The following is an 18907-nucleotide window of genomic DNA, read 5'->3' on the forward strand; positions in this document are numbered from 1 at the left end:
TAAATGAGTAAATCGCTAAATGAGGAAAGACTACATGATTACTCACCTGGCAACTGTGCACTCAAGATCTCGCCCACAATATACTTGTCTCCTCTCATTGTTTGGAGACGTCATATCAATGCGGAACTCAGTCACTGGTGCTCCACCATCAAATTCTGGATTGCCTGTTGTATTTAATAATAGTATACAATAGACAGTGCATTGAAGTATGAAGAATGATTCCAAAATTTTAAGTTCATTTTCCTTCATATTACAGAAAACTTGACACATAATAAAGAACTTTAATAAATATTAGAGTACACCACATTAAATCAATACGAGTTATAGCTAAATTAAATCCTGAAGTTTTAAATTTCAATGCTTCAGTTGCCCAAGATTATCAAGTAAATATTGTAATTAACAACTTAGCCACAAACCCAATGCTGTCTAGAGTATAATACACTTACTATACTTACTCTAAGAGTATTTTACATGCTTACCCCACTTGAGTTGCAGTAAGGATGCCTTTGGTTTGCCAAGTAACCGAGGAGGTTGGCAAATACCTGGACACACAGCCTCTGTGCTCACACTGGCAACTTCACTCCAATCACTTATTCCTCCTAAGCTCTCACATAATACTCTGACGCGGTAACTTTTACCCGGGCTCAGCTCTGTACAGTCAGTCTCGGTGCCTTCTCCAGTATATATGCACTCAAATCCTATAAAATGTACAATTTTAAGCTAAAATCACAATGACTGAATACTAGGTGTGTGGAATCCAAATGGAAGCAAGAGATGCAACTGACTAAGAAGATTATGTGATAGGATAAAAGTAGTGAAAAGCATGCTTGGGGTTCCAGAAGAGAATGAAAGGGAAGGCGTGACATTTATTGATAAGAAATAAGCCAAGCTATCCCACGCAATGACAAGTTACAGAAAATCTATTTCAAAGCTGAACAGTACATAGCCTCAGCCAGTTTAACCTCAAACAAGAAAGTACAAACAAGGCTATGATAAACAGTTAAGATGCAATCTACTCACCATTTGATAAAACTTGTTACAAAAATAGAGAATTTAAAAATCAACTACAGTCCTTAATTCTGGTGATCAGTGGATGATCACTCCTACAATTTTATACACTCCTATTGCAGCAATAAATCTCAATGCATATTAGCAATTAAAAAACACTACCTCTACTGCTGTCCCAATAACTATTATGTATCTCTATGCAGTAGATCTGGCCCACTCTTATCTATCCAATGCATCAATGATCAACCCACAATCATTTTACCTCAAATTTATTTTCCGAGGGATCTGAACTTCCAACAGGCATGTGCAAGCATATTAGATAGGAGTGAGTGTCGAGACAAGTGTTTTTTATGACTTGATGTGCTGTTGGAGTGTGAGCAAGTTAACATTTATGAAAGGACTCAGGGAAAACCAGTTAGCCACAAGAGTTCTGGAGGTGGGAAGTACAGTCTGCACTCTGAGGGATGGCATGGGGATATTGCAGTTTGGAGTGACATCTGAGGTGTAATGTCAGCACGCCTCTGGCTAGAAAGTGATTGAGTGATGAAAGTATTTCTTCTCTTTAGGCTTGCCCTACCTTGGTGGGAAATAGCCAGTGCATTAAAAAAAAATAACTTTTTGTAAACAATGATATCTCTCAAAGTAACAATGTACTAAATAACTAAAGCTCACACTTACATGTGCACCCTTATAGTATGTCCTGGTAGTTAGGCAGATCAAAGCCCTCCATGTCCAGATTCTAGAAGAAATGACAAATGGCTTGCACAATAAGGCACCAAGAATTTTCCAAATGAGGGTTCAAGTATATTGGAACCTAGGATACAAGCAGGAAGTGATCCACCATGTTCAGCTAGAGGAACACTAACTAGCAAGGCTATGAACCATCTAGAGATGGAAATGAGCTATGAGCCTGGAAGATATGCTATCTTTGGCTAATAGAGAAAAAGGGAAGACATGATAACCACATTCAAGTTTATAAATGGATACAAAACAACTGACAAGAAACACGAACACCAACTAGAACAAATGGCCACAACTACAAACTAAGAAAGAACTGCCAAAAGGCTGCCAGAAAGTTTTTTAGTATCAATAGAATGGGCTACAAGGAGGGAGGACTACAACCACTTTAAACTTTAAAAAAGTTAACCACACACTCAACAGTGATGGCACCATGAGCTTAGCTCTGCCCCTGAAGCTACAAATAGGTAATATTTGTGTGCCAATTCTAAATTATTTTCAATTTATTGGGTGCTTTCAGTTTAAAGAATTTCAGATATACAAGGTGCTATTGCATGGAATTTAAAGCATTCCTCAAGCAAGGACAAAATAAATTATGAAATACTTACCACTATCACGATCAATTTCCAATCTATAACCAGTTATACGAGATCCTCCATTATCAGATGGCGGAGACCAGACCAGAGTCAATTTAGTAGACTTAGGTCGGCCCTTTACTGTTGGGGCAGAAGGTGGCTTTGGGCGATCTGGCAGTGTAGGATAGCAGGTGATGTCCGAGAAAGGTGATGTACCCTCATCATTATGGGCACACAACTGGTTGGGAAGAACTTATGTTAAGAATTTATTTTAAATAGTCATATCAAGTCAAATACACAGTATTACAAGTAGTGTATATATAATTTCATGCAACAACCAGTGAGGAATACACCTCATACACCTCAATAGGAGTAAGGAAGAGCCAGAGGTGAATGTGATGATTACATGATGCAGTAAGTAGAATGATAGGGAATAAATTAGCTGGGACAGGTGGGACTAAGACAGACATTAAAACAGGTGGGATGAGTTTCTGAGTTGCTGGAATATTTATTCAAAATATGCATGAAAAAGAAAAAAATACTTAAGGAATGCCAGAGAGCATGCATACCTCCAATGTGTAAAAGAAAATGGAACAAGAGTGTAAGAATTATAGGGAAATAAGCCTGCTGAGTACACTGGGTAAAGTATATGGTAAAATAATTATTGAAAGAATTAAGGGTAAGACAAAGCAGGAGTGCAGAGGAACACAGAATTTAAAGAAGGGTAGAAGATGAGTAAAACAAGCATTTCATTGAAACATGTAAGTGTACAACAATTAGATAACAGTCAGGAACAGATGCATTGATGGATTTAGAAAAGGTATAATAGGATGGACTGGAAAGCAATGTGGAAAAAGAGCAAATGTATGGAATACGAGGTAGGTGAAAGCAAACTTAAACAAGAATGTGTACTGTCACAATGATTGTTTAACATATTCATAGATAGAGTTGTAAAAGAAGTGAATGCTAAGATGTTGGGAGAAATGTGGGATTAAGAGAAAAGGAATCTGATACAAAGTGAGTTGACATAGTTGCTCTTAGATGAGGCATGTCGGCAGACATGCCTATTCCAAAACATATTTTATAGACCCAGATGGGTCTATAAAATATTTTATAGACATTTTATAGGTAGTAGGTTGGTAGACAGCAACCACCCAGGGGGGTACTACCGTCCTGCCAAGTGAGTGTGAAACGAAAGCCTGTAATTGTTTTACATGATGGTAGGATTGCTGGTGTCTTTTGTCTGCCTCATAAATATGCAAGATTACAGGTACGTCTTGCTACTTCTACTTACACTTAGGTCACACTACACATACATGTACATGTTTACTTATACACACTCATCTGAGTTTTCTTTGATTTTATCTTAATAGTTCTTGGTCTTATTACTTTTCCTTTTATATCCATGGGGAAGTGGAATAAGAATCTTTCCTCCTTAAGCCATGCGTGTTGTAAAAGTCAACTAAAATGCCGGGAACAATGGACTAGTAACCCCTTTTCCTGTAATAATTACTAAAAAGAATAAGAAGAAAATTGTCAAAGTGGGAAGTCTGAATGTGCATGGATGTTGTGCAAATGATAAGAAAGAGATGATTGTGGATGTTATGAATGAGAAGAAGCTGGATGTCTTGGATTTAAGTGAAACAAAGCAGAAGGGGGTATGAGAGTTTCAGTGGAGAGGAATAAATGGGATTAGGTCAGGGGTTTCAAGTAGAGTTAGAGCTAAAGAAGGAGTAGCAATAATGTTGAAGGATAAGTTATGGCAGGAAAAGAGGGACTACAAATGTATTAATTCAAGGATTATGTGGAGAAAATAAAGGCTGGATGTGAAAAGTGGGTTATAGTAAGCGTATATGCACCTGGAGAAGAGAGAAGTGTAGAGGAGAGAGAATTTTTGGGAAATGTTGAGTGAATGCATGGGGTGTTTTGAACCAAGTGTGAGAGTAATGGTGGTTGGGGATTTCAATGCTGAAGTGGGCAAAAATGTTGTGGAGGGAGTAGTAGGCAAATTTGGGGTGCCAGGGGTAAATGAAAACGGGGAGCCATTAACTGAGCTATGTTTAGAAAGAGGTTTGGTATTAATACATATTTCATGAAGAGGATAAATAAATATACAAGGTATGATATAGCACATAATGAAAGTAGTTTGTTAGATTATGTGTTGGTGGATAAAGGTTGATGGGTAGGCTCCAGGATGTACACGCTTATAGAGGAGCAACTGATATATCAGATCATTATTTAGTTGTAGCTACAGTTAGAGTAAGAGGTAGATGGGAAAAGAGGAAAATGGCAACAACAAGCAAGAGGGAGGTGAAAGTGTATAAACTAAGGGAGGAGGAAGTTTGGGTGAGATATAAGCAATTATTGGCAGAAAGGTGGGCTGGTGCAAGTACGAGTAGTGGGGGGTTGAAGAGGGTTGGAATAGTTTTAAAAATGCAGTATCAGAATGTGGGGCAGAAGTTTGTGGTTATAGGAGAGTGGGTGCAGGAGGAATGAGGAGTGATTGGTGGAATAATGAAGTAAAGGGTGTGATAAAAGAGAAAAAGTTAGCTTATGAGAGTTTTTTTTACAAAGCAAAAGTGTTATAAGAAGAGTAGAGTATAAGGAGAGCAAAAGAAAGGTAAAGAGTGGTGAGAGAGTGCAAACAAAAAAGAGAGCAGATGATAGAGTGGGAGAGGCACTGTCAAGAAATTTTAATGAAAATAAGAAAAAATTTTGGAGTGAGTTAAACAAGTTAAGAAAGCCTAGAGAACTAATGGATTTGTCAGTTAAAAACAGAGTAGGGGAGTTAGTAGATGGGGAGATGGAGGTTTTGGGTAGATGGCGAGAACATTTTGAGGAACTTTTAAATGTCGACCAAGAAAGGGAAGCGGTAATTTCATGCACTGGCCAGGGAGGTATATCCGTCTTTTAGGAGTGAAGAAGAACAGGATGCGAGTGGGGGGGAGGTGCACAAGGCATTACGTAGAATGAGAGGGGGTAAAGCAGCTGGAACTGATGGGATCATGACAGAAATGTTAAAAGCAGGGGAGGATATAGTGTTGGAGTGGTTGGTATTTTTGTTTAATAAATGTATGAAAGAGGGGAAGGTACCTAGGGATTTGCAGAGAGCATGTATAGTCCCTTTATATAAAGGGAAGGGGAACAAAAGAGATTGTAAAAATTCTTCTTCTTTCTTTCAACACACCGGCCGTATCCCACCGAGGCGGGGTGGCCCAAAAGGAAAAACGAAAGTTTCTCCTTTTACATTTAGTAATATATACAGGAGAAGAGGTTACTAGCCCCTTGCTCCTGACATTTTAGTCGCCTCTTACAACACGCATGGCTTACGGAGGAAGAATTATGTTCCACTTCCCCATGGAGATAAGAGGAGATAAACAAGAATAAGAACTAGAAAGAAAATAGAAGAAAACCCAGAGGGGTGTGTATATATGTGCTTGTACATGCATGTGTAGTGTGACCTAAGTGTAAGAAGTAGCAAGACGTACCTGAAATCTTGCATGTTCATGAGACAAAAAAGGACACCAGCAATCCTACCATCATGTAAAACAATTACAGGCTTTCGTTTTACACTCACTTGGCAGGACGGAAGTACCTCCCTGGGCGGTTGCTGTCTACCAACCTACTACCTATATTGTAAAAATTATAGAGGAATAAGTTTACTAAGTATGTCAGGAAAAGTGTACAGAAGGGTTATAACTGAAAGAATTAGAGGTAAGACAGAATGTAGAATTGTGGATGAGCAAGGAGGTTTCAGAGCAGGTAGGGGATGTGTAGATCGTGTTTACATTGAGGCATATATGTGGACAGTATTTAGATAAAGGTAGGGAAGTTTTTATTGCATTTATGGATTTAGAAAAGGCATATGACAGAGCCGAGGTAGTAGGTTGGTAGACAGCAACCACCCAGGGAGGTACTACCGTCCTGCCAAGTGAGTGTAAAACGAAAGCCTGTAATTGTTTTACATGATGGTAGAATTGCTGGTGTCCTTTTTTCTGTCTCATGAACATGCAAGATTTCAGGTATGTCTTGCTACTTCTACTTACACTTAGGTCACACTACACATACATGTACAAGCACATATATACACACCCCTCTGGGTTTTCTTCTATTTTCTTTCTAGTTCTTATTCTTGTTTATTTCCTCTTATCTCCATGGGGAAGTGGAAAAGAATTCTTCCTCCGTAAGCCATGCGTGTTGTAAGAGGCGACTAAAATGCCGAGAGCAAGGGGCTAGTAACCTCTTCTCCTGTATATATTACTAAATGTAAAAGGAGAAACTTTCGTTTTTCCTTTTGGGCCACCCCGTCTCGGTGGGATACGGCCGATGTGTTGAAAGAAGAAGATATGACAGAGTGGATAGGGGAGCAATGTGGCAGATGTTGCAAGTATATGGAATAGGTGGTAAGTTACTAAATGCTCTAAAGAGTTTTTATGAGGATAGTGAGGCTCAGGTTAGGGTGTGTAGAAGAGAGGGAGACTACTTCCCAGTAAAAGTAGGTCTTAGACAGGGATGTGTAATATCACCATTGTTGTTTAATATATTTATAGATGGGGTTGTAAAAGAAGTAAATGCTAGGGTGTTCGGGAGAGGGGTGGGATTAAATTATGGGGAATCAAATACAAAATGGGAATTGATACAATTGCTTTTTGCTGATGATACTGTGCTCATGGGAGATTCTAAAGAAAAATTGCAAAGGTTAGTGGATGAGTTTGGGAGTATGTGTAAAGGTAGCAAGTTGAAATTGAACATAGAAAAGAGTAAGGTGATGAGGGTATCAAATGATTTAGATAGAGAAAAATTGGATATCAAATTGGGGAGGAGGAGTATGGAAGAAGTGAGTGTTTTCAGATACTACTTGGGAGTTGACCTATCGGCAGATGGATTTATGAAAAATGAGGTTAATAAGAACATAAGAACATAAGAACGAAGGAACACTGCAGAAGGCCTACTGGCCCATGCGAGGCAGGTCCAAGTCTCCTACCGGCTTAAGCCAATGCACCCAACCTAGTCAGGTCAGGTCACATTGACTTAAGGGAGGAACACGGCAACCGACCTGGTAGCACAAGCTATCAGGTCCAACTCACACCCACCCACATTCACTCATGTATTTATCCAAACTATTTTTAAAGCTACACAACGTTCTGGCCTCTATAACTGTACTCGGCAGTTTGTTCCACTCATCCACAACTCTATTACCAAACCAGTACTTTCCTATATCCTTCCTGAATCTGAATTTTTCCAACTTAAAACCATTGCTGCGAGTCCTGTCTAGGCTAGACATTTTCAGCACACTATTTACATCCCCTTTATTTATTCCTGTCTTCCATTTATACACCTCAATCATATCCCCCCTAATTCTACGTCTTTCTAGAGAGTGCAGATTCAGGACCCTTAGTCTATCCTCATAGGGAAGGTTTCTGATATATGGGATCAACTTTGTCATCCTCCTTTGTACATTTTCCAGAGAATTTATATCCATCCTGTAATACGGTGACCAAAACTGTGCAGCATAATCTAAATGAGGCCTAACCAAGGATGTATAGAGTTGAAGAACAACATGAGGACTCCTATTATTTATGCTTCTTGATATGAAGCCAAGGATTCTATTAGCTTTATTGCGAACACTTATGCACTGTTGTCTTGGTTTCAGATTACTGCTAACCAGAACTCCTAAATCTTTTTCGCAATCCGTAATATTAAGATCTACATTATTTAGTTTATATGTGGCATGGTTATTGTCCTGTCCAACATTTAGAACAACTTTGCATTTGTCTATATTAAACTGCATCTGCCACTTCTCCGACCACTGCATCAGTCTATTCAAATCTTCCTGGAGTGCTCGAATGTCCTCGTCAGAATGAATTCGACGGCCTATTTTGGTGTCATCGGCAAACTTGCCGATGTCGCTCTTTATGCCCTCATCTATGTCGTTTATGTAGATTGTGAACAGCAGGGGGCCCAACACTGACCCCTGTGGAACACCGCTCGTAACGCTTCCCCACTCTGATTTCTCCCCATTTATGCAAACTCTGCTGCCTATTTGTCAACCATGCCTCTATCCAGGAAAAAATTTCTCCTCCATTCCATGTGCTTTAATTTTCCTCAATAGTCTCTGATGTGGGACCCTGTCAAAGGCCTTACTGAAGTCCATATACACAATATATTCATTACCATGATCAACCTCCTCAAATACCTTAGTGAAAAAAGTTAATAAATTCGTAAGGCAGGAACGCCCCTTTGTAAAACCATGCTGAGATTCATTGATTAATTTATGCTTTTCAAGGTGGCTACGAACTGCCTCGGCAATTATTGATTCCATAAATTTTCCCACTATGGAGGTTAGGCTTATTGGTCTATAGTTCGAAGCTAAGGACCTGTCACCTGTTTTGAAAATAGGTATCACATTTGCCATTTTCCACTTATCTGGCACCATGCCAGTTTGTAGTGATATGTTGAAAAGATTAGCCAAAGGTGTGCTAACCTCCTCTTTACATTCCTTTAGAACCCTTGCATACAGTTCATCAGGGCCTGGGGATTTGTTAGGTTTTAATTTATCTATTTGCCTAAGGACCATGTCACTTGTGACCCTAATCGTGCACAGTTTATTATCGTCCTGTTCTACGTAATTTATCATTACTGGAATATCGCTGGTATCCTCCTGTGTAAAAACTGAGAGGAAGTATGTGTTAAAAATTCTACACATTTCCTTATCACTGTCAGTGAGCTGACCCGAGGAACTTTTGAGTGGGCCTATCTTGTCCCTGATCTTACTTCTGTATACCTGAAAGAATCCTTTTGGGTTAGTCTTCGATTCTCTTGCAACTTTAACCTCATAATCTCTTTTTGCTTTTCTAATTCCCTTTTTTATTTCTCTCTTTAACTGAATATATCGATTTCTTAATTGCCCCTCTCCTCTTTTGATTTGCCTATATATGCCTCTCTTTTGACCAATCAGATATTTTAATCTATTGTTCATCCATTTAGGATCATTTTTGTTTGATCTGATTTCCCTATTTGGAACATAATTTGACTGAGCAGCTAGAACTATGCCCTGGAAAGCATCATATCGGCAACCATCACCACCTACCTGACCCTTAGTCAGGTCATTCCAGTTCAGCCCACCTAAGTAATTTTTCAGTCCTATGAAATCAGCCAAGCGAAAGTCAGGGACGGAGACTTGATTGCCATTATTAGGGGAATTCCATGATATATTAAAACTGAGTGATTTGTTATCACTTTCCCCAAGCTCATCATTAACCTCAAGATTATTAATTAGTGTTTCCCTACTGGCAAGAACCAAGTCAAGGAGATTATTTCCCCTAGTTGGCTCTGTCACAAACTGTTTTAAAAAACAATCCTGGATCGTATCAAGAAAGTCACCCGACTCTAAATTTCCTGTCAAATTGCTCCAGTCAATCTGTCTATAGTTGAAATCTCCCATTAGCACAACATTTTCGTATGTAGATGCCTTACGAATTTCGTCCCATAGAAGTTTACTGCACTCCCTATCAAGATTTGGGGCCCTGTAAATCACACCCAAAATTAGTTTTTCTCGGCCCTCGAGAAGCTGTAACCAAACAGATTCAGTGGCTGACGCTTCTAATTTAATATCTTGTCTAACACAACAATTTAAATTGTCTCTGACATACATCGCTACTCCACCACCTTTCCTGTTGACCCTGTCAGTGTGGAATAATTTATAGCCTTGTATGTGACATTCAGAGGGCATCTCTCTATCTTTCAGATTGAGCCAGGTCTCTGTTATAGCAATAATATCTATGTTTCCTGCACTTGCAATTAATCTTAGCTCATCTATCTTATTTCTTACACTCCTGCTATTAGTATAGTAAACCTTAAGGGAGCTAGTCCCTTGCTGCCCTCTGCTGTCCCCCTTTGTTTGCTGACCTGATCTATTGTCTTTATTTATAACTTCATGCTGAATGCCTTTTATACATTTACTGTCTCCAACCCTAGTGTTGCAACCTGCTTGTTTCCCACACACACCCATACCTCTATCTTCCATCAGTTTAAAATCATAGGCATTTCACCAATGGCCTTCTCAATCGAGTCTGCAAGTGCTACCACCCCTGCCCCAGAGAGATGTACCCCATCCCTTGCATACATATCATGTTTGCCATAAAAGTTGTTCCAGTTGTCAATGAATGGGATTGCAAGTTCCTTGCAGTATCTGTCTAGCCAGCAATTTACACTAATTGCCCTAGACAACCATTCATTTCCTACTCCCCTTCTAGGCAAGATGCTACATATGATTGGGATCCCTCCTTTAGACTTAATGAAATCTATAGCTGACCTGTACTTATCTAGCAGCTCTTCTCTCCTACCCTTCCCAATATCATTTCCACCAGCACTGAGACAGATAATGGGCTTGTTCCCATTACCTGACATGATATTATCCAGCCTGTTGACTATGTCCCCAACACCAGCTCCAGGGAAGCACACTCTATCTCTCATCTTATTCCTATTACAAAAAGCACGGTCAATATATCTTACCCGAGAGTCACCAACCACAAGAATGCGCTTACCTCCATTAGCAGGGGCAGTAGTACCCTTACCTTCACTGGCCACTGAAGTACATTTATCCTGAAGAACAGAGAAGCGATTTCCTACCTTCAGATCTTCACTCTTAACTTTCCTTACTCTGATGCGCCTCCCATTACTGTGAACCACTCGCCACTTGTAGCAGGTGCTGGGCTGCACCTCACTGCTGGTAGCCGTTGCTACCTCCCCAACTACAGCCTCCTCACAGCGAGAGACAGACTGCACCTCACTGCTACAAGCCTCATTCCCCACAACTCCAGCCACCTCACACTCTCTCCCAGACCCATTGAGGTGGACCTTCAGCCTCCTAATCTCCTCCTGGAGAAGCAAGACCTCCTCCTTCAACTCTCCAACCTCAATTTTTAAAACACTGCAGAAGCAAGCCATGCTTTGTAACCGTCCATGCTAATCCCCAAAGCAGCTCAGGGTCTGTGACCTCATGTGACGACTGACCACTGACCACTACAAGCCATTACGAATTGATGAAGGAAAAAAGGCGAGTGGTGTGCTGAGGTATACGTGGAGACAATAAACGTTACCTATGGAGGCAAGGAAGGGAATGTATGAAAGTATAGTAGTACCAACACTCTTATATGGGTGTGAAGCTTGGGTTGTGAATGCAGCAGAGAGGAGGAGGTTGGAGGCAGTGGAGATGACCTGTCTAAGGGCAATGTGTGGTGTAAATATTATGCAGAAAATTCGGAGTGTGGAAATTAGAAGGTGTGGAGTTAATAAAAGTATTAGTCAAGAGGGCTGAAGAGGGGTTGTTGAGGCAATTTGGTCATTTAGAGAGAATGGATCAAAGTAGAATGACATGGAGAGCGTATAAATCTGTAGGGGAAGGAAGGCGGGGTAGGGGTCGTCCTCGAAAAGGTTGGAGGGAGGGGGTAAAGGAGGTTTTGTGGGCGAGGGGCTTGGACTTCCAGCAAGCGTGCGTGAGCGTGTTAGATAGGAGTGAATGGAGACGAATGGTACTTGGGACCTGACAATCTGTTGGAGTGTGAGCAGGGTAATATTTAGTGAAGGGATTCAGGGAAACCGGTTATTTTCATATAGTCGGACTTGAGTCCTGGAAATGGGAAGTACAATGCCTGCACTTTAAAAGAGGGGTTTGGGATATTGGCAGTTTGGAGGGATATGTTGTGTATCTTTATATGTGTATGCTTCTGAACTGTTGTATTTCTGAGCACCTCTGCAAAAACAGTGATAATGTGCGAGTGTGGTGAAAGTGTTGAATGATGATGAAAGTATTTTCTTTTTGGGGATTTTCTTTCTTTTTTGGGTCACCCTGCCTTGGTGGGAGACGGCCGACTTATTGAGAGAAAAAAAAAAAAAAAAAAAAAAAAAAAAAAAAATTATATATATATATATATATATATATATATATATATATATATATATATATATATTTATTATATATATATATATATATATATATATATATATATATATATATTTATTATATATATATATATTCTTTCTTTCAACACATCAGCCGTATCCCACCGAGGCGGGGTGGCCCAAAAGGAAAAACAAAAGTTTCTCCTTTTACATTTAGTAATATATACAGGAGAAGGGGTTACTAGCCCCTTGCTCCCGGCATTTTAGTTGCCTCTTACAACACGCATGGCGTACGGAGGAAGAATTCTGTTCCACTTCCCCATGGAGATAAGAGGAAATAAACAAGAACAAGAACTAGAAAGAAAAAAGAAAACCCAGAGGGGTATGTATATATACGCTTGTACATGTATGTGTAGTGTGACCTAAGTGTAAGTAGAAGTAGCAAGATGTACCTGAAATCTTGCATGTTCATGAGACAGAAAAAAGGACACCAGCAATCCTACCATCATGTAAAACAATCACAGGCTTTCGTTTTACACTCACTTGGCAGGACGGTAGTACCTCCCTGGGCGGTTGCTGTCTACCAACCTACTACCTAGACCAACCTACTATATATATATTTATTATATATATATATATATATATATATATATATATATATATATATATATATATATATATATATATATATATATATATATATATATATATATAAGGAAGGCGGGGTAGGGGGTCGGCCTAGGAAGGGTTGGAGGGAGGGGGTAAAGGAGGTTTTGTGTGCGAGGGGCTTGGACTTCCAGCAGGCATGCGTGAGCGTGTTTGATAGGAGTGAATGGAGACAAATGGTTTTTAATACTTGACGTGCTGTTGGAGTGTGAGCAAAGTAACATTTATGAAGGGATTCAGGGAAACCGGCAGGCCGGACTTGAGTCCTAGAGATGGGAAGTACAGTGCCTGCACTCTGAAGGAGGGGTGTTAATGTTGCAGTTTAAAAACTGTAGTGTAAAGCACCCTTCTGGCAAGACAGTGATGGAGTGAATGATGGTGAAAGTTTTTCTTTTTCGGGCCACCCTGCCTTGGTGGGAATCGGCCAGTGTGATTAAAAATAAAATAAAAAAGAAAAAAAAATAATATATATATATATATATATATATATATATATATATATATATATAAAACCCAGATGGGTCTGTAAAAGTCAAGGTGAACCACAGAGTAGACAAGGAGGGGAGGGGGGTAAAAAGATAGGGGGGGGGTTGACAACTGTGAAAATAAAGTCTATCCATAGAGGGAAAAAAAAAAAAGTTAAGATGTACCAGAGAATAGTAGTATCAACACTTTCATATGGATGAGAGGTGCAGTGGTGTGGTGTGAATATTATGCAAAGAATCTGGAGTGCAGAAATTAGACTAGGGCTTCAAAAGGACTAATTCAGAAGGCAGAGGAAGAGTTGTCAAGGTAGCTTGGGTATTTCAAGAGGATGGAGAAAAGGATTACAAAGATGATGTATAATTCTGGGGTGGAACTAAAGAGGGGTATGGGCCATCCCAGAAAAGGCAGGAGGGAGAAGGTACAGAGGGGCTTGAGCATCCAGGAGGCTTGTGAGTGCAAGTTAGATTAGGGAAGAGACAAATGGTTTTTATAGCTTGATGTTCTGTTGGAGTGTTAACAAGGTAACACTTATGAAGGGATTCAGGAAAAACTAATTAGCCAGACTAGTCCTGGAGGTGGAAAGTACAGTGTCTACACTCTGGAGGGGTGATGCTGCAGTTCAGAGTCATTTGCATAGCTGTCCTGTACACTTCTAGTAGGAAAGGTACTGAATGATTGATTGTTAATATATTTCCTTTTTTTTTTTTTTAGTGACTACTTTGGTGGCAGACAATCGGCCATAATTTTTTTTTTTTTTTTTTTTCAACAAGTCGGTCGTCTCCCACCGAGGCAGGGTGACCCAAAAAAAAAGAAAGAAAATCCCCAAAAAGAAAATACTTTCATCATCATTCAACACTTTCACCACATGCACACATTATCACTGCTTTTGCAGAGGTGCTCAGAATACAACAGTTTAGAAGCATATACATATAAAGATACACAACATATCCCTCCAAACTGCCAATATCCCAAACCCCTCCTTTAAAGTGCAGGCATTGTACTTCCCATTTCCAGGACTCAAGTCCGACTATATGAAAATAACCGGTTTCCCTGAATCCCTTCACTAAATATTACCCTGCTCACACTCCAACAGATCGTCAGGTCCCAAGTATCATTCGTCTCCATTCACTCCTATCTAACACGCTCATGCACGCTTGCTGGAAGTCCAAGCCCCTCGCCCACAAAACCTCCTTTACCCCCTCTTTCCAACCCTTTCGAGGACGACCCCTACCCCTCTTTCCTTCCCCTATAGATTTATATGCTTTCCATGTCATTCTACTTTGATCCATTCTCTCTAAATGACCAAACCACCTCAACAACCCCTCTTCTGCCCTCTGACTAATGCTTTTATTAACTCCACACCTTCTCCTAATTTCCACACTCCGAATTTTCTGCATAATATTTACACCACACATTGCCCTTAGACAGGACATCTCCTTATCCTTCATAAATCCATCCGCCGACACGTCAACTCCCAAGTATCTGAAAACATTCACTTCTTCCATACTCCTCCTCCCCAATTTGATATCCAATTTTTCTTATCTAAATCATTTGATACCCTCATCACCTTACTCTTTTCTATGTTCACTTTCAACTTTCTACCTTTACACACATTCTCAAACTCATCCACTAACCTTTGCAATTTTTCTTTAGAATCTCCCATAAGCACAGTATCATCTGCAAAAAGTAACTGTGTCAATTCCCATTTTGAATTTGATTCCCCATAATTTAATCCCACCCCTCTCCCGAACACCCTAGCATTTACTTCTTTTACAACCCCATCTATAAATATATTAAACAACCATGGTGACATTACACATCCCTGTCTAAGACCTACTTTTACCGGGAAGTATTCTCCCTCTCTTCTACACACCCTAACCTGAGCCTCACTATCCTCATAAAAGCTCTTTACAGCATTTAGTAACTTACCACCTATTCCATAAACTTGCAACATCTGTACTATGCAAAATATATACATAGTGCAGCATATTTTCCTAAGAGTTCAGACAGGATTTACTTACTCTGAACTTATAATCTGCATTTCTCCTCAACCCTGGACAGGTAACTCTTGTGTCCCGGCCATTGTAAACAGGACGGAAACCATAACCATTTAACGAATCTTCCATCTGTAAAGTATAGGTCTCTTCCATAGGTCTTTTAGTCCATCCTAAACTTAGAGATGTAACAGAAGCTTGTTCTAAAACTGGTGGAGCCGGCTGGGAAGGTACCACACCACTGGTGTAAGCTATAGCCTCTGGGCTATATTCACTGAAAAGGCAATGAAAAGAAAGGCTTGACTTTTCAGTAGTACAACTATATAGTCACTAATTTTACCTCTCGAGATTGGGCAGTAAAAATAAACATTTGTTAAAGAATGCAACACTTCTCACTCTCATACACAAATTTCACTAGGATGACTTTCCCCACTCTCAAATTGGAAACCTGAAAATTTTTTAACATTCTTTTAGGCTCCCCCAAAACCCATTACATTGTATTCATTGTGTTCATTTTTTCTAGTGTATACAATACAAGCAGTGTTGAAATTTTTTCTACACGTTTGACAGTTTATTTTCCTGGGAAATCCCTACTGTTAATATGAAGTCTATATAAAAAAATCAAATATTTTTAATTTTCACAAAGATGACAGAATGAACATCCAAATTATCTAAAAGAATGTTAGGCTGACAATTTTAAGACATCACTATCACTACTTATAGGTTTTCCGAGAAAAATAATAAATGATAATAAAGTAGATCCTCACCAAGCATATAAAAGAAACCATCTATGAAGGTACATGGAACTTCCCCAAAAATAATGCTTTTATGATTGTGGAGGCCAACTTCTGTACCTAGCATTTTGTGTCTTACCTTTTCCCGTGCTCATTAACTGCAGCGAGACGCACACGATAGCGAGTTTGTGGCTGAAGTTTAGTAACGGTGTGCTGTTTGCCTCGGCCTCTAAAGACCTCTGACCATTCTCCATTGTTACCACACAACTCGAGGATAAAGGCAGTCACACGAGAGCCATTTTCTTTCACAGGCCCCCATCTAAAATTAGAAAGCTCTAATTATTTACAAATAAAAAAACATACTGAACAATTATAAACTAATCTTAGCTTTAAGTATGACTAACATAACTATGTACATCGCTTAGACATAGAGCAAGCATGTGTGAGTGTCTTAGACAGGAATGAGTAGACAAATGGTTTTTGTGACTTGAGCTGTTGGAGTGTGAGCAGGGTAATATTTTGTGAAGGGGTTCCAGGAAACAGGTTAGCTGTACTTCAGTCCTGGAGGTGAAGAGTACAGTGCCTTCACTCTAAAAGAGGAGTTTGGGTCACCCTGCCTCAGTGGGAGACAGCCAGGAAAAAAAAAATGCATGGCATATATACAATGGAGGTGTTTTATACATCAGGCAAGAAGATTAGTGAAATGAATAGCAGAATCCCATTTAGTGTGTGTCAAGAGAGCATATTTAACCCTTAAACTGTCCAAACGTAGATCTGCGTTCAATCACATAGCGCTCCGAAAGTAGATCTACGTTCGATTTAACATGCTTTATGTAAAAAAAAAATAGATCTACGTTTGGACAGTTTAAGGGTTAAAAGAAAAAGAAAAAAAGAAATGCATTCAGTAAAGCCAGAAGAAATAAGCAGGGAGGCAGTGTACTGTAAATACACATTTCTATTCCTTTAACAGTAATGTAAGTACTCAAGCTGCATTTATACAATGAGCTGAGGTAGGCTAACAGTACTTAGCCTGTAAAACTGACTTGCTTGTATAAAAAAATTAAATTAAATTGAATATGCTGGAGACTGATGATAAATTACAAAAAGTTATTAATCAAGAACAGCCATGAAAAAAATGTTTGAGGATAAGTGGAACAAACTCTTGAGTACCATCTTAGAAGCTAAGACATTGTGTAGTTTTAAAAATAGAAAAGATAAATACACGAGTGGGTGTGAGTTGGACCTGACTAGCTTGTGCAAATAGGTCTGATGCTGTGCCCCTTCCTTAAGTGGATGTGGCCTGACCTGACTAGGTGGGTCACTGGTTTAAGCCAGGAGGTGACTTGGACCTGCCTCACATGAGCCAGTAGGCCTGTTGCAGTGTTCCTTCTTTCTTATCTTCTTAAATGTATTTAGCTTTCATGTATGTTCATTTGGTATAGGTGCAATGCATATCTATATGTATGTTTACAATTTGTTAAGGAAATATGGCATATTTTCACAAATATCAGTGACAGGTGGTGACAGTGGTAGTTGATACTACCTACCATGTTTGTGCAGGCATTGTACATGACCATATCAACCTTCTCCACACATTTGCATATGAACAAATAGCAACAAGCAGGATTTTAGGTAAAAGCATGTTGTTTATTTTGCCGTTTGCCTATTTTCAAGGAACATTACCATATTTTTCCTAGTTCCTCAGTCCAATTAACATTATAGTGGTACCTTGACTTACAAGATTAATTTGTTCCGTGACCCAGCTCGCAACTCAATTTGCTCATGTATCAAATCAATTTTCCTCACTGAATTTAACTGAAATGCCATTAATCCACTCCAGCCCCCCAAAAAAAACCACCCCAATTTTTTTTATATGGGTTTTTATATAGGAAAAATGAATTTATAAATAAGAAATTATTTTTGCCTTTTTTGCCAGGTCCCAGCAATGTTTCAGAAATGCTGGGGTATATATGAAACTCCTTGAAGCATGGTGTAAGACGAGTGTCACTCCATTGCTGACAGTGCAGCAGCGGAGTGGCATTTGATGACCATGCACTGCTTTGGCTTTATTTTTCACTGTTACACATAAATATGTCTATGTTTGTTTCTATCTGTCTAGCTCTGTCTATGTTCATCTCTGTCTCTGCTTATCTTTCCATCTGCCTGTGTTTCTGTCTTCCTGTCTCAGAGAGAGAGCCACTTATGAACCAACAGAATCATCACATCTGATTCCCGAACAAGCCAAAATGTGTATTACTTGCCAGTCATGTTTATGCCTTATCTACAAGCATAGTATAGCACTTTGTCTGTATTTTTTGGGCTATCCTAGGTAATTTACACTATGTATAACTGTATTTGTGTGTACCTGTGAGATAGAGACAGAGAGAAGGAGGTAGAGACAGCCAAAGCAAATCAGCCAGCCAGCCAGCCAGCCAGCCGAACATGTATCACACATTCCCAAACTGTTTCTCTTTACTTAGGGTAATCATTACAGAACATTCTGGCAGGATGACAATACCAGTGGTATCAAAATTGAAAGGATGTTACACACTGGTTATTATGAAGATTTTTGACATTTCCTTGGTATCTCCTGCGAGTGGCGGTGTATCTGAAGCTTGCTCGTAACTCAGATTTTGGCTCGCAACTCAAAGCAAAAAATAGACTGATGACTGCCCGTAACTCATAAAACTCGTAAGTTGGGACACTCGTAAGTCAAGGTACCACTGTATATGCATTTCTATAAAAGCACCAATTTTCAGGAAAGTACATTGCTAATTATTTGGGATTTTAATGAATTGTGAAA

General features: G+C 39.4%; 1 protein-coding gene across 4 annotated transcripts in view; it reads right to left on the reverse strand.

Annotated features, from left to right (window-relative positions):
* The window catches only part of LOC128697549 (fibronectin type-III domain-containing protein 3a), a 662917-nt gene that overhangs the window by 62441 nt on the left and 581569 nt on the right, over positions 1-18907 (reverse strand). For all 4 annotated transcript variants that reach the window (XR_011393145.1, XM_070094072.1, XM_053789316.2 and 1 more), the window contains 5 exons: positions 16244-16423; positions 15398-15644; positions 2355-2559; positions 480-698; positions 47-164 (listed from right to left, as the gene is read on the reverse strand). Coding sequence is in view for 3 of the 4 variants with exons in the window: in XM_070094072.1 (XP_069950173.1) it covers positions 47-164; positions 480-698; positions 2355-2559; positions 15398-15644; positions 16244-16423 (969 nt within the window). In the remaining variant the exon portion in view is untranslated. The remainder of the gene's footprint in view (positions 1-46; positions 165-479; positions 699-2354; positions 2560-15397; positions 15645-16243; positions 16424-18907) is intronic.

The sequence above is a fragment of the Cherax quadricarinatus genome, chromosome 44 (assembly GCF_038502225.1).
Source record: "Cherax quadricarinatus isolate ZL_2023a chromosome 44, ASM3850222v1, whole genome shotgun sequence".
Classification (NCBI taxonomy): Eukaryota; Metazoa; Arthropoda; class Malacostraca; order Decapoda; family Parastacidae; genus Cherax; species Cherax quadricarinatus.